The 25,540-nt window shown below is 34.1% G+C and overlaps 1 protein-coding gene across 1 annotated transcript in view; it reads right to left on the bottom strand.

Moving 5' to 3' along the window:
- VPS13C (vacuolar protein sorting 13 homolog C) overlaps positions 1–25,540 on the bottom strand; it is a 168,946-nt gene that overhangs the window by 121,222 nt on the left and 22,184 nt on the right. The window contains exons 6-15 of the mRNA XM_065941879.1: positions 19,107–19,216; positions 16,226–16,285; positions 14,048–14,107; positions 12,925–13,005; positions 11,978–12,035; positions 8,961–9,088; positions 7,331–7,437; positions 6,612–6,783; positions 5,412–5,474; positions 107–236 (exon numbers count right to left, since the gene is read on the bottom strand). Of these exons, the coding sequence (XP_065797951.1) occupies positions 107–236; positions 5,412–5,474; positions 6,612–6,783; positions 7,331–7,437; positions 8,961–9,088; positions 11,978–12,035; positions 12,925–13,005; positions 14,048–14,107; positions 16,226–16,285; positions 19,107–19,216 (969 nt within the window). The remainder of the gene's footprint in view (positions 1–106; positions 237–5,411; positions 5,475–6,611; positions 6,784–7,330; positions 7,438–8,960; positions 9,089–11,977; positions 12,036–12,924; positions 13,006–14,047; positions 14,108–16,225; positions 16,286–19,106; positions 19,217–25,540) is intronic.

Here is a 25,540-nt window from a genome sequence, read left to right as displayed (position 1 = left end):
TTTACTTCAAAATTATTACAAAGTAAAATTCAACTAACTAGCTAAAGCATAATTTATATATTTTTTCCTTACCAGCATGCAATAAGTCATATGACTTGGAACTTACTTTCAGGAATCAAAGATTCTTCATCTTTTTTCTTAGATTCCTTCTTACCCCAAAACCCACTAAACCAGCCTCCACGTTTCTCGGCTGTGTCAGTAGACTTTTTCTTCAATTTTTGCCCTGATCGAATCACCTAAAAATTAAAATTCAAAAAATTTAATTAAAGAATAAATGCCCTCTTCACTTTCAGGTCCAAGCAGGTAAGAACAGTGGTTACATTTTTTTTTTTAACACTACATTAAGTTAAAAGTAGTCAATACAGCTAGTTCCTTCTGATCTGATTCTCAGCATTATCTGGTTAATACAATCTCACTATTAATTACTTTCCACATGTACTGACAGCTTTCTTCTGATGAAGCTGCATTTTGTGAGTGATTCAGAAAAGGTTTCAAGTAAAATCCTTCTGAACAATGTGCCTTCTAAATTTATAAGGTAAGAAGTCAAGAGGACAGCAAGTTTTTAAAATGAAAAGTTCCCAGAAAGGAAGATACTCCCATTCTCGAAAATAAACTTTGTAACAATCTTATTTCATAATTCATACACACTGTTGACTTGCTAACTATGAACACAGTTTGGGAACAGAATATAAATAAAATTAGGAAGTGCTCAAATCTCATTTCATCCTCTTTCTCAACAAACCTTGGCTTATCTGCTGCTCCTTGTCTTCAACCCTTTTTAGTAAAATACAGGTGAATAACTCAAGAGTAGAAAACGAAAGGATAAAAAGAATAAAGGGTTTAAGTAACTTAGACTCTATCTTCTCATTCCCTGAATAAGTAAATAATTTTCCCACTTTAAATTTAAAATATTTTAAATTGGTAGTGAATTGGTTAACATACTGTAAGCTTCAGTGTATACCAAAAAGTGAAATAATTCAAAAGAGAAGTTAAAGAAAAGAGCTGAATTATACAGTAAAGAGAACAGTTTGATTAACAACTCAATTTAAACTAAGCTATCTCTGACAAGTAGATATTATACAGGGAAACAGGTCTATATCTGTCCACAAAATCACTGATGGTCTCCGTTATACCTCAGCTGTAACTATCTTTTGTCAAGCTTAATCCATCTTCAAGAGTCAGAAATGTAATGGGTAAAAAAAATACATAGCTGGCTGGTCTGTATTCTATATGAAATAATATTTAACTTCTTTGTTCTCCTAGCATAGATTAGTATGCATTTTTATTTTTCACAGTAAAATATATCTATATGAGACCAAAAAGAACTATAACAATGTGTATAAAATACGAACAGGGATGCAGATCCCTTTCACTTTTTCCTAAATACCACCTCTATTGCCTTCACTTCCCTTCCTCATCTAGCTAAGGGGCCAAGGTAAATAACTTTAGCCAATCCTCAACCTACATTCTAAACTCTCTGGTCCTGCAGATTTTTTATTATAACAAAAAAGCACCAATTTTGGATGAATCTAATCGTCATCTCTTCATCTACATCCCGCCCTTCTTTAGCTAAAACAACTAATAATTTATCTTCTTCCTTCAATTTTCAAGCAACTAGTAAGTGTTATTAAGAATACCTAATTAAATTGAAGCCACTTAATTTAAGGAGGATTAGAATTAACTTTCTTCTGGAAAACTACTCCTCTAATTCATAGGAACAATCCACAGCAGTAGCAAATACCTTTTAAAATACTCACTCTCTGACCCACTTTGAGGAATTTGTCTTAAAAAAATAAGAAATGCTTCAGAAAATGTAATGACAAGGCTACTCACTATAGTGTCATTTATAATTAAATATAACCGGGAGGAAATTGCGAAGCCAATTCTAGTACATAAACAGAATGGAATATTAGTTATTCAAAATTATGTTGGATAAACAATTCTATGGAATACTATATAAAACAGAACACAGTATTTTTTTTAAAAGAAACAAAAGTGTTAGTCACTCAGTCATGTCCGACTCTCTGCAATTCCATAGACTATAGCTCATCAGGCTCCTCTGTCCATGGAATTCTCTAGGCAAGAATACTGGAGTGGGTTGCCCATTCCCTTCTCCAAGGGATCTTCCCTACACAGGGATTGAACCCGGGTCTCCTGCATTGCAGTTTCTCTACCATCTGAGCCACAGAAGTAACTTAGAAAACCTTTCCTTGACTCCACAATGCCCACCAGTTGCCACCCTTTATCTTGTTTTCCACTTACAATGAAGTATCAGGACTGCCTGCGCTTACTCTCTCCAATTCCTCATCTTCCACTTTCTCTCATTCCTATCAAATTTCTACCTATAATATCCTATAAAATTTGCTCCTTAAATGATTTCTTTATGGCTAAATCCAATGACAAACTTTCAGTTCAGTGTGAAACTGATCTAAATGAAAGCAGCAAAAGTTTAGAGACCTGAAGCAGGATATAAATCATCTGCATGAGTCTCTAACTCCTGTATTACTCATGTGCAAAACAGACTCAAACCATCACACCAAAGGCTGAAAGATCTGAACTGAGATTTAAACCACTATCCACAGAAGGCAAAACACAACTTAAAATCAAAACTGAACCAGACTGTGTGTTAAAACAAAATATCAAACATTTTCCAAAGGACATATATAGTATAATAATCATATCATCCAAAATACAATCCAAAATTATTTGACATAGAAAAACAAGAGAGACAAAGAAAAATGTGACCATTTCTCAAGGGAAAAAGTCTACAGATGCCAAGTCATAATCAAGACGTTTAAACTATCAGAGTCACTGTATCCATGTTACATGAGATAAACAGAAATACATTAGAAATTACTAAAAAGACTGAAATTTTCAGTAGAGAAATGGAAACTATAAAAAGGAATTCAATAATAATTCTAGACCTGGAAGATACAATATCTGAAATTAAAAAATGAAGATAGGTTCAATAGTAAAATGGAGATGACAGAGGGAAAAGTAAGCGTGAAAACAGATTAAGAGAAACTATCCAATCAGAACAGAGAGGAAAAAAGATTAAAGGAAAAGATGAATAAGACCTCAAGAACCTGTGGTCACATACATGTTTGTGTTTTGTGTGTGTGTGTGTGTATTTTTTATATATATATATATGTATATATATATATATATACATAGACACATTTGAAATTTGGAGACCAAGAAGGAAAGAAGGAAGAAATAAGAACTAAAAAATTTTTTGAAGAAATAATGGCTGAAACATTCCAAATTTGATAAATCCTCATTCCTCATTTCAGTTGGCCAATGAGATGCATCTGTCACAGCTGATCACTCCCTGTTCCCTGACATCCTTTCTTCACTTGACGTTGAGGTTTTTACAGTCACAGAGCTTTGAGCCTACCTCTCTGGCAACTCCTCCATGGTAACCACGGCTCTCACTTCTCTGACCTATAAACAATACAAATACTTTGGGTCTTTGGACTCCAGGTACTCTAACTTCTTAGGTGATCTCATCCAATGCCATGGCTTTTTAAATAACATCTATGTGCTGACCCCTTCTAGATGTGTATATATATCCAGCACAGACCTCTCTTCCAAACTCCACATTCACACATCCAACTGCATACTCCCTATCTCCAAGTTAATATATGATAGCTTAAACTATCAGTCCCAGAAAGAACTTCTGATCTTCTCCCATCTCACCCAAGCATGTTCCATCCAGTCGTCCCCATCCCATTTCACAGCAACTCCATCCTTTCCAACTGCTCCAAGCCAAAATCCCTATAGTCACTTCCAACTTCTCTTTCATAAAACCCATATCTAATCAGATGGGAAATACTGGCTCTATCTTCAAAATATTTCCAGAATCTGACCCTTTCTCATCACCTCCACTGCCACTATTCTCAGCCAAGCTTCTACTATCTCTCACCTCAAATATTTCAATAGCATCCTCATTGTCCTCCCCGTTTTCATCCTTGTTGTCCCTCTATGGGCTTCTGTTTTCAAAGGAGCAGCCAGAGTAACTTTTAAAAACCTACATTGGACAGTATCATTCTGTTCTTAAAACAGCTCCTCAACTCAGAATATAAGCCCAAATCCACAGGACTGCTTGTAACACTTTACACAATCTGACACCCTCCCCAATGCTGACAAGCACCTCTCCCACTCCTCCACCACCTGCCTTCTCTGACCTCATTACCCACAGCCGCTGGTGTCTCCTCTCTTTCACCACTCCACTTAGTTCCCTGAATGGGTCAGGTGTGCTCCTAGCCCGAAACCTTTCAGCTTGCTCTGCTACTTCTGCCTGGTGTACTTCTTCCTCAGGTACCTTTCTGGTTGACTCCCTCATGTTCCTCAGCGCTTTACTGAAATGCACCTTACAAGAGCCAACTCATTGGAAAAGGCCCTGACGCTGGGAAAAATTGAAGGCGGGAGGAGAAGCGGGTGACAGAGGGTGAGATGGTTGGATCGCGTCACCAATGAAAATCAGACAAACTCTGGGAGGTGGTGAGGGAACGGGAGCCCTAGCATGCTGCAGTACACGCGGTCGCAAAGAGTCAGACGCCACTGGGAGACTGGACAACGACAAAGTCGATGAACAGTGTTGTGACAGATTCAGGTGAGGAGCAAGGGACTCAGCCATACACACACATGCACACATTGTCCCCCAAGCTTCCCTCGCATCCAGGCTGCTACACAACATTGAGCAGAATTCCATCTGCAATACAGTAGGTCCTTATTGGTGATCCATTTTAAATACAGCAGTGTGTATATGTTCATCACAATCCCCCTAACTATCTCTTAATTTCCAAAAAAGTTACGTTACAGAATAATAGAAATGACAAGGAACAATGAGGAGAAGTTACCAAGTAATGTAAGTCAGTAATTATTACTACAAAGAGATTGTAAGTACTGAAAATGTTACAAAGAGACTGAATCCAATTTTATAAAAATAGAAAAGGAAGGAAGGAAGAGAAGAAGAGAGAAGGAGGGGGAAAAGAAGATGGGTGAAGGAAGGGAAGGAAGAGGAAACAAAGGGAAAGAAATAGGGGCTAAAAAGCATAAGTAACTAGATACATGTGCATGAGAGAAAAACTGGAAGCCTACATATCAAAATGTTAACACCAGCATTCTGTGTTGCTAGGACTATGTTTGACTTTTACTTACTTTCTTTTGGGGGATTAGCAAAAATTTTGTTATAAAATTATAAATTTTTCCCCTTCATACTTCTGAGGTTTTTTCTCCCCAATATTCCAATTTTATTTTTTCCTGAGACTGAGCTATGAAAATTCAACCTTTATTTTCATTTGAGTAAATCTAAACTACTCTCTATGCAACTTAACTTCTTGATTCCAGGTTTAAAGGAGTAGTTACAACCCACTTAAAACATAAAGTCAGCTAATAAAAATGATTACCTCAACTTGTGCTTGTTGCCTTGCTAAAATGATGTTAAAAACATCTAGTGTCTTCTCCAAGTCCTATAAAACAAAGGGACACTTGTAAACAAAGAGTATGGTCATTAAACAAAATTTTTTCATCTCTATTTCTAAGCTTATTCCTGTCCATGAACAAACAGTATCTGTGATCTAATGAAAGTGTAAGTATAAATCTGAACAGATATTTGGCTTTTACATTCTTACATTTTGCAATGTGAGAACAGTTTTTCAAAAAAGTTAACTCATTAACTATGAAACAAAGAATTTAATGAAACCACAACAATACAGAGACAGCCATACATGCAAATGGAAACATTAAGAGGGGGACCTGCTTTAGGTATTAGCCTTATGGTTGTTATTTGAACTCCCTCTTCTCTGTGCTACTTTAAAATCATTATACTAAAGGCACCTTAATAAAATACAAAATTTAAGCATGTAAAATTCTTCAAATCAAGTATGCTAAAGCAGAAACTGACTTGGGGAATTTATATAAGGGGAATCTAATATGAACTAGGTGACCTGTTTGTCAGATGTTCTACCTGTTATTTCATGCAATTCCCACAAACTGTGTAAGATACATACTATCTCCATTTTATACATGAGAATAACAGATCTAAGATGTTGAGAAAATTGACACTTTTTCTAATATATAATACTAGTGATTGTCATATATTTCAGAATAACAATTAATTCTTTACATTATGAATTTGTGGCAAAAATAGTGATATAATCAAGACCAGATGATACTCAGCAAATTATATATTTTGTACAGTGTTTTTCTGTATTTCAAAAGAGGGTAAATAAGACTCCTATCCTAAGGAATAAGAACTATTTTTTACAAATACTTTGACCTCTTTTAAAAAAAGCCCCTAACAAAACAAACAATACATATTTAGCTAATAATAATTACATATTTAAACAGCTCTGACACTGATTTTCTAAATATTATTATTATAAAAACTAAATACATTTCTCCAAATAGTTTATAGTAGGCTGATATTAGGAAGGTATTTTTAAAAGAAAAAAAACAGATAAAAACACTTTGCATTTTCCATACAGTTCTCTCAAAAATAACTCCGTATTATTCCTCCTAAAATTGTCTTTTAATTTAAATCTAGAAAAATTAACACTTAAGGATGATTTAACAAATGACAGCTTCCCAATACATGCAAGATATACCTGAATTTGTTTCTGTGTTTCTTCTGGGACTTTAGTCTGGGTTAGCTTATTTTTATAGGCACTTTTATAACTCTTGAGCAATTGTCTGTGTTTTTTTATATTACTCCATGACCACATTCGTGTATACCTTCTTATATGAACTTCAAGAACAGAATCGATTGCGTATTTCCACCTGCAAATCAAATTTTGTTAATGCACGTTGGAATACGAAGGTTTAAAAAAACAGGAAAATAGCATTGACATTTTACAGCTACACTGTTACTGTTTCTGTTCTTATTAACTCTATTCTTACAAAGGTTCAGCCATAACATTTCAGTTCCCCAATACTTCAATTCTCTAACTTAAATACATTATAAAATAAGCAAATCATTCCAGGAAGAGGGTATGCCAAAGCAAAATAATAAAGACAAAATGACATGCTGTATGAAATTAATAATATCCCAATATATTTGTGACAATGAGTTCACATGCATGACTGAAGGGCAATATGATCAAAAAAATGTTGAAAGTCTTGAATGCTAAGTTAAGAATTTAATCTAGGAGCATGAGTACGAGAAAATGTCTTTATAAAAAAAAGGAACAAGGACATAATATAAAAGATAGCCCTCTAATGTCTGTTGAAAAAAAGTGGCTTCGTTACATGTCTTTAAAGGTCTGTTAGCTCTGAGAGTTCCTAATCATATGATTACATAAAATATTTTTTAAAAATTCTAACTCACCATTGTCGACCATTGGTATGAAGTGGTAAATAAGGCTTATATTTTCGGTAAGGAGCATTTCTAACCATGTAATCCACTGACTCCAAAAGGTCGATCATACTTAAGTACTATTAAAACAAAAACCAAGTTACATCTGTTACATCACAACATGGATAAACACCAAATTTTATTATATTTTCTGCCTAGTGAGACTTGAACAATGAATACCATAGTTGCTTGGTGACTCAATAATATATTTCATCAAATTTAAGAAACCACCAATTGTAATATAATATTAAGCACTGCCGATTAAACATCATACCACCAATAATAATATGCATCCTATTTTCACGTATATTAAAGTGTGAAATAAATGTAAACCTTAGAACCAATGAATATGGTGTCTGTTACTACTGACATGAAACTCACTTAGTGCTAAAACTAAACATACTTTCCTCTGGACCGTCATTTCAAGTAGTGGCAACCTATAAGCTAAGTTTCCAAATTGCTCCAGGGAATTATTGCATAATTAAAGTTAAGATAAAATTATTTAACCACCAATACAAAACAGCTCAAATGGAGAAAAACACACACACACAGCAAGAAGATAGATGAAGAAAAAAGAGGTTTAACCTAAGAGTTACTAGTACTTAACATGTGGACAGCAGGAACTTAAATGTATTTCTATGTGTAAAACATACCCCAAATTTTGAAGACTTAAAAAAAAACAAAAGAATATAAAATATTGTAACAATTTTTAATTTTGATTACATGTTGAAATGTAATCACTTCCCTGGGGGCTCAGATGGTAAAGCCTACAATGCAGGAGACACGGGTTCGATCCCTGAGTCGGGAAGATCCTATGGAGAAGGAAGGGGCACCCCACTCCAGTGCTCTTGCCTGGAAAATCCCATGGACAGAGGAGCCTGGTAGGCTACAGTCCGTGGGGTTGCAAAGGGTTGGACACGACTGAGCGACTTCACTTTCACTTTTCACATGTTGAAATGATTATATTTGGGGTACATTAAGTTAAATAAAATGTCATTAATTTTAGTAATTAATTCCCTCTTTTCTTACTTTGCTAATGTAGTTACTAAAAATTTAAAATAACACATATGACTTGCATTATATGTGTACTGGACTGCACTGGGCTAAAAGTTCAATTAACTATAAACCCCTCATTTTCCTTTCACTTCCAGTTCTCCAGATTAGTTACTAAAACTCCTTAGGCACATAACCAAACTTGAGAAACAAGTAAAGGAAAAAAAAATGCCAACACAGCTGTTCTAAAAATTAACTAAACAATATTTAATGTAAGAGTGTTTGCTATTAAAATCTGAGGAAGGAAAATAAAACTATTAAAACCTTGCATCAAGAACTGGGAATTAAATGGAACCATGTCATGCACTATAATTTGGTAGGATTCTCCACCAATAAGGTGAAAATCAGAAAAAAATGAAAGAAAACTATTTCTTATATTTGGTATTTATTTAATTTTAAAAATATACATATAATCTATTTTTAGGAGTTAAAACTCAACAATAACAAACCAAAAGAACCCCCAGAGCAGTGAAGTAGGAACAGTCACAGAGGACAAAAGCTGTTGAGATTCAAGGCTAGTCAAAGCTGTAAGTACTTAAATGAATCTTACCTGAGGTTTGGTCAGTTCAATAGCAATATTTTGTACTTCTATGTTCCAATCAAGTTTAGGTGTTTTGAGCTCTGTTTCTGCATAAGGATTCATGTAAAGTTTTGCAGAGGCTGATATTGGCTGAAAAACTTACACAACATGGGAAGACATAAGATATATTTATATGCCCTTACCTATGAACAACTGTAAATAGTTATGAGAACACTGTTACCCTGAAAGTAAAGAAAAATGATCAAAAATACATTTTAAAAAAATGTAAAAAAAAACACCACCAAAAACTATTTAAGCATCTATTTATCTACATAATAAGAATTCCCAAACTCAATGGTAAAAGTGGAATCTCCAAGGAGGAAGATGGTGTTCTATGCTTCTAAGTAAGAAATGCACAAAATATACACAATCTAATCTTGATTATTTACATCTGTGTAAAACTATGTTTCTCTTCCTTGCTGCAAGATATTTAATGATTTTATTATTTATTAAAAATACTAATACAGCAGTATGGATAAATTGGAAGATTGGGGCTGACATATACACATTACTATAATATATAAAACAGATAACTAATATATAAAACAGATAACTACTGTATAGCACAGGGAACTCTGCTCAATACTCTGTAATGGCTTAAATGGGAAAAGAATCTAAAAAAAGTGGAAATATATATATATATATATATATGTATATATATATAACTGATTCACTTTGCTGCACCCATGAAACTAACCAAACATTGTAAATCAACTCTACTCCAATAAAAATTTTTTTAAAATAATCATTGTTACCTGAGATGCCCCCACAAAAAATACCAATACAAGATAGGAAATAAAACTTGATTAATTTTAATCTTATTGAATCATAGTTAGAATTTAGAAACAGAATCATGAATGAAATTCATATTACCCAGAAAAAGTTGCCTACTACTTTATAATTTTCAAAATGATTATTACATATATAGTTTTAGACTCAAAAGAAGACAATATTCTTGAAGTTAAGTAGAATAAAAAAGAGTATCAGGGAGTATGACAGAGCAAAGTAATGTAATAAATTATAATTGTGAAAAAAAATAAATAAATTATAATTGTGAACAGTATTAAAATTATATAAATTGTGATATCTTATAGTATGTATAATATGCATAAGATTGTATAAAATTTTTTAACTTATTTAGAAGTTATGTATAATTGAAACATGCCCAAGAATAAAGTTGCAGATTTTTCTGAACAAGTTCTTTCATGAATGAAACTAAATGCTCTCACAAACTAACAGCATCTGAAAGCTTTACCATCATTAAATAGACACGCTTGTGGACATAAAGAGAAAGTGCCAACTCTCATAAAAAGGCAGTTAGCTATAAAAGAATTAAAACGAAACAATAGTGAACCATAGTAGTATGGAATATAGAAGAACATGGGCATAAAAACTGAGAAGAAACATAAAGAGGTACACTAAATATATACAAAAGAATACCAGAGAAAATGTATGGGATAAATAACACACAGGCAGCTTTGTTAGAGATCTACTTAAAAATAAATAAAGGTAAGGCTGTCAAAAAACAGAAAAGATCTCTGGAGAAATTAAAATCAAAGCAACAGTGAGTTTACCCCCCACATCTGTCAGAATGGCTACCATCATAAAGTTTATAAATAACAAATGCTGGGAGAGAATGTGAAGAAAAGGGAACCCCTGTGCATTGTCAGTGGGAAATGTAAACTGGTGCAGTCACTACTGAAAACAGTATGGAGGGTTCCTCAAAAAACTAAAAATAGAACTACCGTATGACCCAGCAATTCCACTTCTGGGTATATATCCTGACAAAATAAAAACACTAATTTGAAGAGACACATGCACCCCAGTATTCCCAGCAGCACTATTTACAACAGCCAAGACATCCCAGTCACCCAAACGCCATCAAGAGGCAGGATTAAAATACGGTGCATATATACAGTGGAATATTACTCAGCCACAAAGAAGAATGAAACACTGCCATACGTAGCAATATGAATGAACTCAGAGAATATTATGCTAAGTGAAATAAGACAAAGACCAATATTACATGATATCATTTATATATGGAATCTAAAAAAAACACAAATGGCTGAATATGCAAAACAGACACAGACTCACAGATGTAGAAAATAAATTTGTGGCTACCAAAGAGGAGAGGGAAGGGGAAGGGACAAATTAGGGTATGTGATTAACATGTACAACCTACAACACATAAAACAGATAAGCAATAAGGGTATAGCACAGGGAATTAGACCCAATATCTTATAATAATCCACAATGAAGTATAATCTGTAAAAACACATTATCTGTACTTTGTATACCTGAAATTAACATAATACTATAAATCAACTATGTGCATGCATGCATGCATGCTCAGTCAAGCCAACTCTTTGCAACCCCATGGACTGTAGTCCACCAAACTCCTCTGTCCATGGAATTGTCCAGGCAACAGCACTGGAGGGAGTTGCCATTTCCTGCTCCAAGGGATCTTCCTGATCCAGGGATTGAACCTGCAACTCCTCCATCTCTTGCCCTGGCAGGCAGATTTTTTTACCACTGGACCACTTGGGAAGCTATACTATCATCATCTATACTTCATTTTTTAAAAACTTCTGGAGTAGTTTGTCTTAACACTACAATACTGACATGTTCAAGGTAACCTGAATATCAAGACCTCAGAGATTTCATTATTAAACAAAGAAAAGAAAAGAAAATCTAATTCCTAAAACAAAGCAGACGATAACAAGATAGGGAAAAACATGGAGGTCAAGGGGGTTAGCTGTTGGGAGGGAACTGTAGCCACACTGCCCTTCTCTCTCCAGTGGTGTAAGTGTTACAATCTATTTCTAAATACCAAAATATATACCGAATATGTGGTATCATGACACTAACATATAAAATTAATACTTTCTCTTTGTCAAAATAACTTTATCAGAAAACATATATTAAAATAAAGTACTTAATTCCATGTTTCCTATAACATAAAATAAACTTTTATCATTACTTACTGTATTGATGGTTTGGGGGTATGTTGTTACTTGTAAGAATTTCACTTTTCAGCTGATCCTAAATAAAAATTTTGAATGATATAAGAATGAAAAAGAAAATGCATATATTCTCAGCACCCCTGACACATACACGCACATAAAATTTGGTTCTAAATCAGTATATTTATTCCCAACTTTGTAATTATTAGTCCATAAGAAAAACACACTGAGCACTATTTACAGATATATTTCTTTAGAATATTACTTCAGTAGATAATTTTTATAAATTCTAAATATCTAGAAACAACATAAGACTGTTCCACTCTGACTTAAAATGTATATGATGTGTACACACACACGTTCATAAATTAGGATCTCAATCACCTTCTAGACAAAGGCAAATTAACCATTACAGTATCTTTCTGAGAAATAAAAGACAGAATCTTGGAATTAATTCAGTTCAGAAAATTCAACTGTTCTTCTTTTCTCTTCTAAGTAAATAAAATGACTAAGACTGCTTAGCTTTAAGACATGACTTAGCATGCTTAGTTTTGAATCAATCATTCACTATGATGCATCACTGTAAATGCTTAAAGTATATGCTACAGATACATTTTTTAAAATCTAACAGGTATCTTTCTTTACAATCCTCTTCAAGTAATCATTCTCATATGAAACTCCACAATGCAACCAGAATGCTATCAAAATGAGTGTGTGAAAAACCATAAATTCAGTTTTAATTTGATAGTATACATTCTCATCTCACTGTCAAGTGAAAGATGTCACAAAGATCTTCAAAAACAAAAGTGCTATTCTTAAGATAGAGTCAATTCCAAAAACTGTGTTGCACACTTCTGACTTAGTTACAACTTAAGCAAAAGATCAGTATCTTGTCCTCATTAGAGACCTCGTAAGTAAAATAAATCTCAGGAGTACAGTCAGCTATTCAGGGGACAAAGTGAAATTACCAAGATCTCTTCCCTTGATGCCTGGTAAGACATGCTGCAGTTAACATTCCAGTAGGCGCTGAGACTATCAAGTCGTATAAGCTATAAAAGAAAAATTGGAAAAATCAGGCAACTAACAAATTGAAGTTATGTATCAATATTAAAAGAATATTCTCATGCTCACTATACCAAAATCATCCAACTGTCATTTTGAACTTTTAAAGGGAAGAAGATGATGCAAAAGTGGAGGAAAATGAATATATGTTATTCAGAGACTTTACTATTAATCTGGGCTTCCTTAGTGGCTCAGATGGTAAAAAAAAAAACAACAATCTGCCTGCAACCCAGGAGACTTAGGTTCGATCTGAGGGTCAGGAAGATCCCCTGAAGAAGGAAATGGCTATCTACCCCAGTATTCTTGCCTGGACAATTCCATGGACAGAGGAGCCTGGCGGGCTACAGTCCATAGGGTCCAGAGAGTCGGACATGACTGAGCAACTAATACTTAATCTAGCATTCGCTGAATTGTGCTCACAGGAACACGGTTCAAAAGGGGATTTACTCATTCAATAATCAAATATTTATTGAGAATTTAGTATTTAACAGACTCTGTAAGTATTTCAGTGAATAAGAAAGACATGATTCCTCCAATGAATACAAATGGCTGTTTCAAAGGAAGGGTGAAGGGAAGAGGATTCTGTGATCAACAAAGGTGAAGAAAGGTACATACAAAATATCCCTTTGGAAGATTCAAAGTGTTTATTATGTGAAATCCCGGAGTTTAAAACAAAATAAAATATACTTGTCTAACTATGAACAGCTTTCTGTTTTAGTCAGTAATCTTACTTGACCAGAGATCATTTTTTCAACAAATCTAATATTATCTCAATTATCTAATGCCCCATCAAATACAATTTGGGAAATATTAATTTTATCCAGTTTCTTTATATTCTAGGTGAAGAATCTAAACCTCAGAAGAGGTAATTTTAGAAGGTAACATAGTAAGTAGCTGAGCCAAAACTAAACCCTAAACTTTCAACTCCCATTCCAATGGTATATTCTGCTCTATCAAGGTTTCTTGAAGAAAATACATTAAATGTTTGTACTTAGGAAAATAACTAGATTAAAAAGTCTAGTCTAGTACCTTGTATATAATTTTTTCTGCTTCATTTAGTATGCACGGTGTCCAGTGTTTGTTTGCAGTCTAAAACAAACAAAAAAAAAGAATAACTGTGAAATGAAGTATATGTATCACAAAACAGTGCTCTAATAACCGTAACAAAATAACTTAGAAATAACAAGACATCTAGTTAACACTGGCTAATGGGAGTTACCTGTTTTTCACATACATATATTACAAAATCAAAGGAACAGTGAAAAAGAGAATTGAGGAGGTTCTAATTTAATTGAGTTCATTCATCCAGAAAATAATTACTGAGCTATTCTGTGTCTGAGAGTGGGCATGAATTAAAAAAAAAAAAAAAAAAAAGGAGCTAGCTAGGCAGTAGTTAGATGTCACTGAGTGGAGTAAGAAGAGGTTAAGGAGAGGCTTTTTAATTTTAATATAAAGGAGAGACTTAAATGCACTTAATTGGTTAGAAGACAGTGGTGGGCAGGGAAGAAGAGTTGAAGATTTAGGAAAGAAAAGGAAATTGACAGAAATAAGGAAGAAAGGACAAAAGGTAGAAGAGAATGAGAGAGAGTCGGGGAAAGGCTCCTAAGGACATGGCAGAGGATGGGATCCAGTCAGAGGTGGGGAGGTTATCTAAGATTTAAGAGTTAGTTTGCATTTGAAAAGATGAAAAAAAGGAACGGTACAGATACAGAAAGAGGTGAGTCTGCTATTATTGTTGTTATAATAGTCAATGTAGTAGCTGAAGCAGAAATTGAGCCAATGTGCCAAATACTTTATTCAAACTCTTTATTTAAATCATCACAAAAACACTAAATACAGGTACTCTTGTATTAATGAATGGCGGCTGGATAGAAGGAAACCAACATGGTAACCAGAACAGTAAGGTGTCACGGGTGCTTTGATAAAATACAAAGGGGAGTATTAAAAAAAAATAAAAAGGGGGGGGAGGAGTAAATTCTAAAAGTAAAAAAAAAAGAGAAAAACAGTACTATCTCAAGGAAATATAAAAACCTGAATAGAATCACCAGGCAGTTTAAGGGAAAAGAGTAACACAGGCAAAGAAAACCGTATGAAAACTCTGAGGATACAGAGGATCAGAGGACAGCACACAGTGAGGAAACTCCACCTCATCCTCTGCCCTCGTACTCCTGTGACTGGTCAACGCAAAGCAAGCCACACGACTATTCTGTGTTTTTCATTTGGTCTGCTAGAAGCTCAATATTAAATACTGACCTTTCTTATGACTAATACTGTTAGTCTCATTTCTCTGGAACAATTACTCCTCTACCTTTCAGAACACAGATTCTGGTTCTTCCAAAGTACTATAGTATTATTTTTTTTTATTGAAAGCTACTTCAAATTTATTTTGGAGACAACCAGAAGATAAACAGTGTATTAAACACTAGCTTCCTTGACTCCCTTTCCTTTATGTCTCCAATACCTGTTATATTTTTTTGCTTTGATCTTCAACTGATGTATATCTCTACTTCTCTGTATGCATGTATCATTCTTAAGGAGTGGAACAGAGACCTTTTCCTGTTTAATAGACTACTTCTCTTTCCTTTTTCCTTCGTCTTCTTTCCCTCCTAAGGCCCTCTTCACATAACTAATCAAAAAGCAAAAATATACCCAATGTGATTTACTGCTCACTGTCCTTAACGTTAAAACATGTTTCCTACCACTCAGTTGTCCAGAATAGAAAAAAAAATGTCCAACCAGGATATACCCACTCTATATACTAAGGACCATAAAAGAAAAAATAAACTGCACTGTAAAACACTTAATCGAAATAAATTATCTTATGTAAATTTCAATATAATAAACACACAGATACATACATATAAACAGATACACATGTACAAGTTATTTGGAAATTATACCGTGGATAAGAACTTGACTCTATGGAAATCTATCTTCCCCTAATTTACTACGCATTTAAGATACCGCTTTTAAGACTTTCAAAACACTTGTTCTTAATATTTTTATATTTGTTAAATACAAAGATAAATCAAAATAATTAGAGAATATAATAAAAGTATCACTAAAATTGTAAATTTCTAGAAAAGCTGTAGAAAAGTTACATATAAAAATAAAACAGCTATTTGCAGCAATAGCTGATTTAGGAAATTCACCCTGAGAATAATATTTTACAGATTCCACAGAAATTTTAAATAAAGTCAACTTTACCAATAGACTAAGTTCTCCCAGTGTGACACCAAATGAAAGAGGCCGCTCTGGATCTGATATCTGTCAAAGAAAAAAAGTGACATTAAAATACACTCATAGTGAGGGTAAATCCATTTCACACTCTACAACAGGCAACAAAGGACAATGAATTTCCAGGTAAGTTACACAACACGAATGGATTTGTGGAGAAGAAAGGGAAGGAAGACACTAACATGGCTGAGATTCTCCATATTTTGTAGGCATGACAAAAACATGACACTTTCCCACTGGAACTATTTTTCTACTAGAAGTGAGAACATGCACTAACTAGGACTAAACAGATTCTTGTCCAGATAGTTTAAAAGAGACAACCTCTTTATGTACAGCACTAAAGATGTTCTCCATAGATAAATAAAACAAGGAGTTGTAGATAAAACAGTGCCACTAAATTATTTTTAAAAGACTTTCACATTTAGAAATATGAACTGTCTCTCTACACCTTTAATTTCCGATGACACTTTAAAAAACTGTTAGAAGATGCTCAAGATCCTTAATATTTAATTCCCTCAATCCCTTAACCCAAAATCTGCTATTATTAAACTGATCTATTTCTCATTTCAATATCTAAGTAATATTTATACACAGTGCTTAAACTGTGCCATTTTGTGTATGATGACTTTGTTTTTGACATCTCACAGAATGTACAAAAATTAGTGCTTTTTGGTCATGAAAGAAAATAGGGAAACTAGAGACAAGAGAAAAATCACATAATGTTCTAAATCATCCATCAGGGACTTGAGTCACATACATACACCCTTCTCAAACAGGAAAACCATTATCTGGTATAGCTGTAAAGCATGAACTTTGTAAGCTTTGTTTTTAATATCAGATATATTACAGTTTGTGGCAAAATATATTTCCTTCATTCCCATATTCATCTTTTTAGGCCTATGGATATCAAGCTCAAAATAATTTGCAGCTATTTCAGAAGGAACTTTAATAAAACACAACTCCTCAGCTGCTAATGTACTCCCCATAAATTACTGCTCTCATACAATGAGCATCTTTATGATAAATTAAACTCTCCCTACCCCCATTTCTATATTTTTAATCTTTCCACACGCACAAATTAAGGTAATCACACTGAAAGAGGCAAGATACAAGGAAGATCCCTTTGTGCTTTTAATTTTTTCTGTAGATTATTTTAATATATTTTGTCACTGACACCAACTTAAATTTAATTGATATTACTTGTCCCACTCCTGTGCATCTCTGTATTTTTTCATCAAAGAGAAAGAAATAACGTACCTTTCAAATTGTACTTGCTCAGTAGAAAAGCTTAGTTTAAGTTTAAACTGAAAGTGGGAGGGAGGGTTAAGAGGGAGGGGACATAGGTATACCTATAGCTGATTCATGTTGATGTTTGGCAGAAACCCACACAATACTGTAAAGCAATTATCCTTCAATTAAAAATAAAAAAATTTTTAAAAGCTGAGATTATTATTCATCAACATACCACTGGCTTTAAGAATAATTCTTTTACTTCCATGACAAGTTGAGTTCTAAGCTTGTTTTAAACAAGGCAATTAATGCGTTAGGCTTTTTAGACACTGGTTTGTAAAATTCTGTCTACTGGACTTTCCAGGTGCCTCAGCAGTAAAGAATCCACCTGCCAATGCAGGAGACATCTGAGTTCGATCCCTGATCCAGGAAGATCCCACGTGCTACGGAGCAACTAGGCCTGCGTGCCACAGCTACTGAGCCTGTGCTCTAGAGCCAGGGGCCCCAGCTACTGAGCCCATGTGCTGCAACTACTGAAGCCTGCATACCCCAGAGCCCCTGCTCCACAACGAGAGATGCCACCGCAATGGGAAGCCCAAGCATGCAACTAGAGAGTAGCCTCTGCTCACCACACCTAGAGAAAAGCCCACACAGCAATGAAGACAATACAGCCAAAAAAAAAATTTCAGTCTAATGATGAGCTAGGTTTTTCAGACATTTGTTTGTTAGCAAAAGTCAGTCTAATGACTATAGAAAACCAAAACACAAAGTCCGTATAAGACAGAGATGGTGTATCTTGAAAAACTACAAGTGTATCTTACTGAATATGAACTGAAAAAAGGGACTTCTCAGGAAAGTAAAATAAATTCTCTATATGGCAGTATGACTTTAAATGTAATCTAAACTTAAAGCAAACTAAAAACAAAAAAGAAAGCAAACTCATTTTTTGAAAAGATGAAAAAGCTTTTCCAATTCATTACGTAAATGAAAAAATTCAAGGCTTTTCATTTACGCTTCAAACTTTAAGACAAAGCAATGCCTATTAAGTTCAAAATATTGATTATGTTTAATTAAAATTAATCAATCAAATAGTTCTTAATCAACTAACATTAAGCTCTCAGTTATCAGTAAAGTGGTTTCTAAACATTGCTTCACATGTATACGAGTAGCTGTGTGTGCTAAAATCCTGTGTGGCAGAATGTAAAGTACATGAGACTAGCAGCCCAGTGACCTGGGTTTTAGTCCCCTTTCTAACAACCACCATTATAAATGATTACTTCATTACCTCTGGGAACCAATTTTTTTGTCTTTGTGAAAAAAAAAAAAAATTAGTTCCTTAAAGCTTTATTAGTCTAAGTCTTTAAACATAATTCAAAATAAATAATAAAGGAAAATCCAAAAATCTCTTAAATTAGCTTTAGACAGAAACATATGGTGGTTTATGATATATTTACACAGTTAATGAAAAAAGCTTAATGCTAGTAAGGAGATATGGTAGTGTACTAAACAGGAAAAACTTAATCTTGGATTTAAAACTGCCATGTACGGGCAAATCAATAATTAATAATAATTAATGTCATAAGGCACACAATTACTAACTTAGACCAAGTAAACTACTTACATCATCTTCATATTTAATGTGAATGTCTGTGATTTTTACTTGTACATTTTTAATTACTTGAGTTGCCAATTTTTCCAAAAATGTATCCTTTTTGCCTTCTTTTGGTTTATCTATAAAAAACAGAAAAATACAAGTTCAAGAGTTGAAAGTATCACATAATTCATAATCAATGATTGAAGGATAACTAAAGTACTACTCAACAGGAATTACAACCTATTCCTTGCTTTATTTTAGATTTTAATAAGCATTTCCAACTTAAAACTTATTTTTCAGCCACTATATCAACAGGGAAATCCCTAAAACTTATTTTGAAGTTACATCATAATCTAACATTTATTTTACCTTTGAAGACAGAAATCAAGTGGCAATGTGTATAAATAACACATGGCATAAAAACCACTTTTACCTACCTTTTGAGCGATCAAGACCTTTAAAAGGTTTCTTAAAATGTTTTTTGTGCTTTTTACGTTTACGTCCTTCTCAGTGGAAGCATTTTAGTGAGAAAAGGATAAAATTCAAGTTAGCAGACTAGAGGACAGAAAAGAAAACAAGAGACTTCTTCCTGACAGCAAATTCTGGTACAATTCACCTTATTTTATTCTAAACGGACCTGTTACTTCAATACAGGCAGAAATTCACAGATTTTTTTTAGTCTAGAATAACCTTCTGTAATAAAGAAAATAACTTGGCAGGTGCAATTACACAAAAATTGAGTAAAATATCTGTACACAGTGCCCTTTAGAATATTTATGACTGCTTATAATATAAACTTTAATTTTTAATTTCAACATTGCCAAAATATTGGAAATGTAATAATGACAGAATATGTATGGTAGGAGCACAAATGAAATGAATGGGTAGGTTGCTGACAGATGACTTCCTCTGAATGATACTCCTCACAAAAACAGGATTCTTTACAGTCTTGAGGCTATAAAGAATACAAAAAGGGCAAAAAAAAAAAAAAATGTACACAGAATTTTACATTTGGCTTAATAATTCCTTTAGCATCTCTTTTATTTGGCACTGACTTGTTCCAAGGCATTAACCCAAACCTACCTAACCCAACTTACAAATCTTTACATTCAACTGCCTGCTACACACCAAGTCCAGTCTTCACTCTTGGGGCAGCCTCTGTATGGTCTCCCCCTCCTCCGATCTCCACTCTTTTCTCTGATCTAACCTCCTCTGACCTAATACTACCAGATTCACATCTTCTAAAATACTATTCACAGCCTGTTAATCCCTGCTCAAAATTCTTTTAAAGGCTCTTTGTAGCCTGCCAAATAAAATGAGAAAGTGTCTGTATGACACAGAGGTCCTTTCATGATCCAATCCCTATCTCCTTGTCCTGTTCTATCTTCTGCCACTCATCCTTGCACTGGACACTTCAAGAAGACTACTGATACTTTCCAAAACAAGCTATAACTTAAAAGAAAAAAAAAAAATTTTTTTATTTGTCCTGCGGTATAGCTGATTAACGATGTTGTAATTGTTGTATGACCATACATACACACGTGTCCATTCTCCCCTAAATTCCCCTCCCATCCTGGACGCCACATAACACTGAGCAGACTTCCATGTGTACGAGCTGTAACTTTCTAACGCCTTAATGCCTCTACACGTAGCAGATTCCCTGAACTTAGTCTGCTCTCCCTGAAGGTCTTCAGGTAAATTCCTAGGAGGCTTTCAAATCTCAGGTCCAGCACTACCGCTTGTGCAATGCCTTCTTCAACTCTTCCAAGAATCTCCAAGGCCATCCATCCTGGTACCTTATACAGACTTCTACTAAGCAATGAATACGCTGTATTTGAAGTATCTGCACAACTGTTTTGTTTCTAGTCAGGAGGAGTCCTTCATCAGGACAAGAAATTATCATAAAATCTAGGCACAAAGCATATGATATGTTATCTGTTCAACTGAATCAAAATTATCTACATCTGGACATTAAAATAAACTATACGAGCTCAATTAATGTCATAGAGAAGATGCTGAGATTTAGCATGAAATTTTAAATTTGTTCTTCCTTGGTATTTTAAAGCAAATTATCCTGCCACTACAAGAACTAAGAATCAAATTATCAAGTCCTAGATTTTAAGCATAAGACCCTAAATTTCAAGAAGAAAATATTTACTAAACCTGTAACAAAATCTGGACTTTGCTATTACCAGGAGTTCTTGTCACCGTCATGGTTCCCTAAATCTTTTTCATTTACAAATTAAACATTCAGCAAAGTTCTCAGAGAAATACTATTTGAAAAGAAATAGCTAAGAAAGCCAGAGAAGCCCTGAAAACCATCCCACTTAGGCAGAAAACTTTCGGAGACAGGGTTTAGCTGCCTGGGTTTGAAGTCTAGAATAACACTCTTCTCATCTGACCTTCTATTATCCTTCTGGTTTCACATTTGTCCTAGCACCTTGTTCTGTCTTTGATCTCAATGTTAGATGTACCATGTTTCAAATGGTTTCAAAATCTAATCTGAGTACTACAGAGTCTTCATTTAATCTGATCGATAATAAATGTATGATCCCCAGTCACTTTCTAAAGCAGTTCTCAAATGTTTTGGTCTTAGGGTCCCTTTAACACACTTGAAACAAGAACCTTGACCAGCTTTTCATTAGGGTGGGTTGTAACTACAGATACTGATATTTACCACATTGGAAATCAACACTGAAAACCTTTTTAATAGTTATTAACTTACAAAATAACCCACTATGCAATAGCACAGGTAACATGTATTTATGAAAAATAACTATGTTTTCTGAACAAAAACTTGTAACGAGAAGATTGATATGGTTTTACAATCTTATAAATCTCCTTAATGTCTGGTTTAGTAGGAGACTGCTGGATACAAATACGGCTCTTGCCTTCGCTCTTTTAGGATCTATTGTTTAGATTGAAGTAAGTGAGGAAAGTCTGACTAATTACAGAAATGTAATAGGAAACAGGAGGAACATCTTCATCTTTTGCATATGAACATCTTTTCATGTAATTATGGATATTACATCAAACTCAACTAGTGATACTTTCTTAAAGCTGCACCTTGGAATCTGAAATTATCAGTGAATTTTTCATCTAAATTAAAGCTGGTCTACCGTGCACTTTAATACATTCATAGTATTTTACCACACTTAGATAATACAGAAATACTGCTTCACTGAATTATACAGATCTTACAAATGTGGAGTCACTTTAAAATCACATTGTTAATAGCACCAAAAATCTCATCAGAAAAGTCTCTGAGTATGGGAAGCTGTGAAGCTCAAAGTGGCAAATACAAATTCCCCAAAATTCTAATTTTTGTTCAAAAGCTCAAATTTTATTGCTGGTAACAAACACTGTCAGTTCTTTTTTCTTAAAGCTGTGTTGTTGAAATGTCTACCAAACACCCAAATCTGAGTAATAACAGCCTGTCAGTCATTCTTTGAAGTAAAATGGCTTTCCATGAAAAAAGTACTGGTTCCACTGAAAACCCAAACAACTGCACAAGTATTTTCCCTTGAGACAATTATCCTGTCAGAAGTGCAATATGTATGCTTCTTCTTTTGTCACAAAACTACAATGACAAATATACTCGAGAGCTGTAATCTATTAAAATTAAATGGTTTCTATTTCATCAATGATTTTCTTAAGTAAAACTCGTGCTTCTTCCATTCTGTTTTGCTTTTTACTGTGAGTGACTGGCAGGGAACGATACAATGGCTACTGGCAGTAGAGTTTGGTGCCACTGCCTTAAATCATGCTAAGGCAGCCAGCAATCTAACACAACACTGCTTTTGCACCATCAGTACCAATGTCAAAACAGCGGGGGAAAAAAATAATGTCTCAGAATTATTATGAAAATAGTTTCGACTTTTTGAAAATCATTGCTCCAGAAAAAAAAATTTTAATGTGTAAATATACACTTTCAAAGAATCAGACACAACTGAGCAACTCAACAACAATAAATATACACTCAGAAACTGAAAAAATGAAAGCATTATAAAGAACACATTAAGTCCTGGGCAGTAAACAAAAGACATCTGCCACAAAATTAACTATTCTCATTTCAGAATCAAATTTTAGGCCAAGTTTAGGGGTTTTTTTATTTTTTTTTTTAATCCAGGCTAATACACATTTTTGGAATAAAAAGAAACTCTGAATCATGAAGTTTTACTTTAGAGTGACCTCTGTCTGTTTTGTTTTGTTTTTTAAGCACTGCTGCCCAATGATTTTTTTACATATTTAAATAGGCCACTAGAACTCATTTGTATCCTGGAGGCAGGTTGCACCTAGTAAGATCAGAAAACACTGCCCCTGGCAGACTATAGAAAGTTGGTTCAATTAAAACCTACAAAATTGGACAGTGAAGCATGTTATCTTTTATATTAAACAAAGTGACTCTAAGGCAAAGAGTCAGTCACTCTTACTCGAGGGGCAGATTTGTTCAGAGAAACTCCTTTCAGGGTAACTTCATTCATGCTATGAAATTTGCCATGCAACTCATTCTTCCACTTGTCATAATGAACCTAAAAATTAAAGAAGTTTCTAGCAGCAAAAGTAATTCTAGCATAATGCTTATTGTTGTTTGTATCTTGAGACAGAGATGCCACTTGCTTGTCATTTAATCAAAACAAATTTTAAGTGTGACTAATACAACAAGTTCCTAAAAAATTATAGAAAATAAAGTTAAATAAAATTACTGCTTAAAATACTAGAAATTATTATTATTTTAATGTGTTTGGTAAACTTCCTAAGATACCAAAAAATCCTGCTGTGAATCCTAAAGCGGTCAGCCTTCAGATCTGCCTTTTTTGTGAGGCTGCCCAGGAGAGTAGCCTGCACTTGCTGTCACAGCTACTATACAGGTGAAGCAAATCAGGCAGGACAGGAGAAGCAAGGCAGGGAAACATCTTTTATCAAGGTCCTAAATAAAGTCTCACTCAAAAAAAAAAAGGTTCCATTTTATCGCTTTTTACAAGTTTAAAAACCACTGCTACAGAAGAGAAATCGTTTAATTGAAACACTACTATACTATAGAACAAAGTCAAAAAGGTAGCCCTGATTTGGAAGTTATCCACAGATCAAACTGTAAACTGCATAAGGGCAGTGGACTGGGTCTGTTTCACCCCATGAACACTGAGCATCCAGCATAGTCTTCCTACTAGAAGACATTAAGCGTTTGGTGAGTGAATAAATGGATGCAGAAGGTGGAAGAGAGAAAATGACAGTGAAGAGGAAAAACATGAATTACATTTCCATATTTTATAAAAGGATGACACACCATATAAACTCCATTAAAAGCACAAGCATGGATAAGAATATAATTTTGTATGTAGCTCAGTATAATTAACCATGCATACCCACCAGGCTTGATGTCCTTGTAAACAAAGTTTTCCAAGCCATATATGAACTCCCCTGAATGTGCGCCTGCATCCGCACGGCAGCAATAACCAAAATGCAAAGCATTTTAAGACATCCTTAATTTCACATGTAAAATATGTCTGAACTTAGTTCAAAGAATTAGACATCATGTAACAGAATAAGTAAAATGCAGTGACACTAAAACAACTTACTTCTACAGAAATATTCTCAAGTGACACCATTTCCATTCTTTCAACACACAAGCTTTGTTTTCATACATTAAAACAAAAACTCTTAATAATTAAAATTATAACAATTAATACTTTCAAGTTAAGCAAAACAGACAAACACCAATTATGGCTAATGTCTCACTGATTTACCCAATTTTCAAAGAGAGCAAAAATCTGCTATTTTGGTTCCCCTTCTGCCCACCATTTGTTCATTTTCAGAATGAAACATCGCTGCAATATTTATGCTAATTTTAGGGTTAGCTGAAATGAATTCATCTTATTTTAGTATCATGTTCCCTTCAAGACACACTGCCTGAATCCTTTCTATTCATTCTTGTTAGTTATGGTTAGGAAGCACACCATCTTCCATTTTGCTCCCCAAATCCAGCTTAGGTACCACTACCTAAAACACAGCCATGATCAATCACATTCCTCTCCAGATTTTTTTTTTTCATTTATTTTTATTAGTTGGAGGCTAATTACTTCACAACACTGCAGTGGGTTTTGTCATACATTGACATTTAAAGAAAAAGTAACTTACTAACTTTCTCACTGACTATCAAAGTCCACCATAACTATCAAAGTCCACCATAACGCAGAGTCAAAAACCAGACTGAGTTCAAATTCTAGCTCTATCATTTTCTAACAGCATAACCTAGAACAAGCTTTTAACTTCCAGCTTTCTCAACTATAAAATGGGAACAATAAAAGCCTTTATATCATAGAATTATGACTATTAGATGAGTCAGTTGATATTAACCACTTTGAAGAGTGACCCATAAATAGTAAATTCTCAATAAATGTTAGCTGCTATCATTATCACCATCACCATCATGGTATTCAAATTTCTCAAAACTGATATAA

Source organism: Muntiacus reevesi, chromosome 7 (genome assembly GCF_963930625.1).
Source record: "Muntiacus reevesi chromosome 7, mMunRee1.1, whole genome shotgun sequence".
Lineage (NCBI taxonomy): Eukaryota > Metazoa > Chordata > Mammalia > Artiodactyla > Cervidae > Muntiacus > Muntiacus reevesi.
Note: the sequence above shows the minus strand (reverse complement) of the source record. Positions and strands in the feature narration are given on the sequence as shown.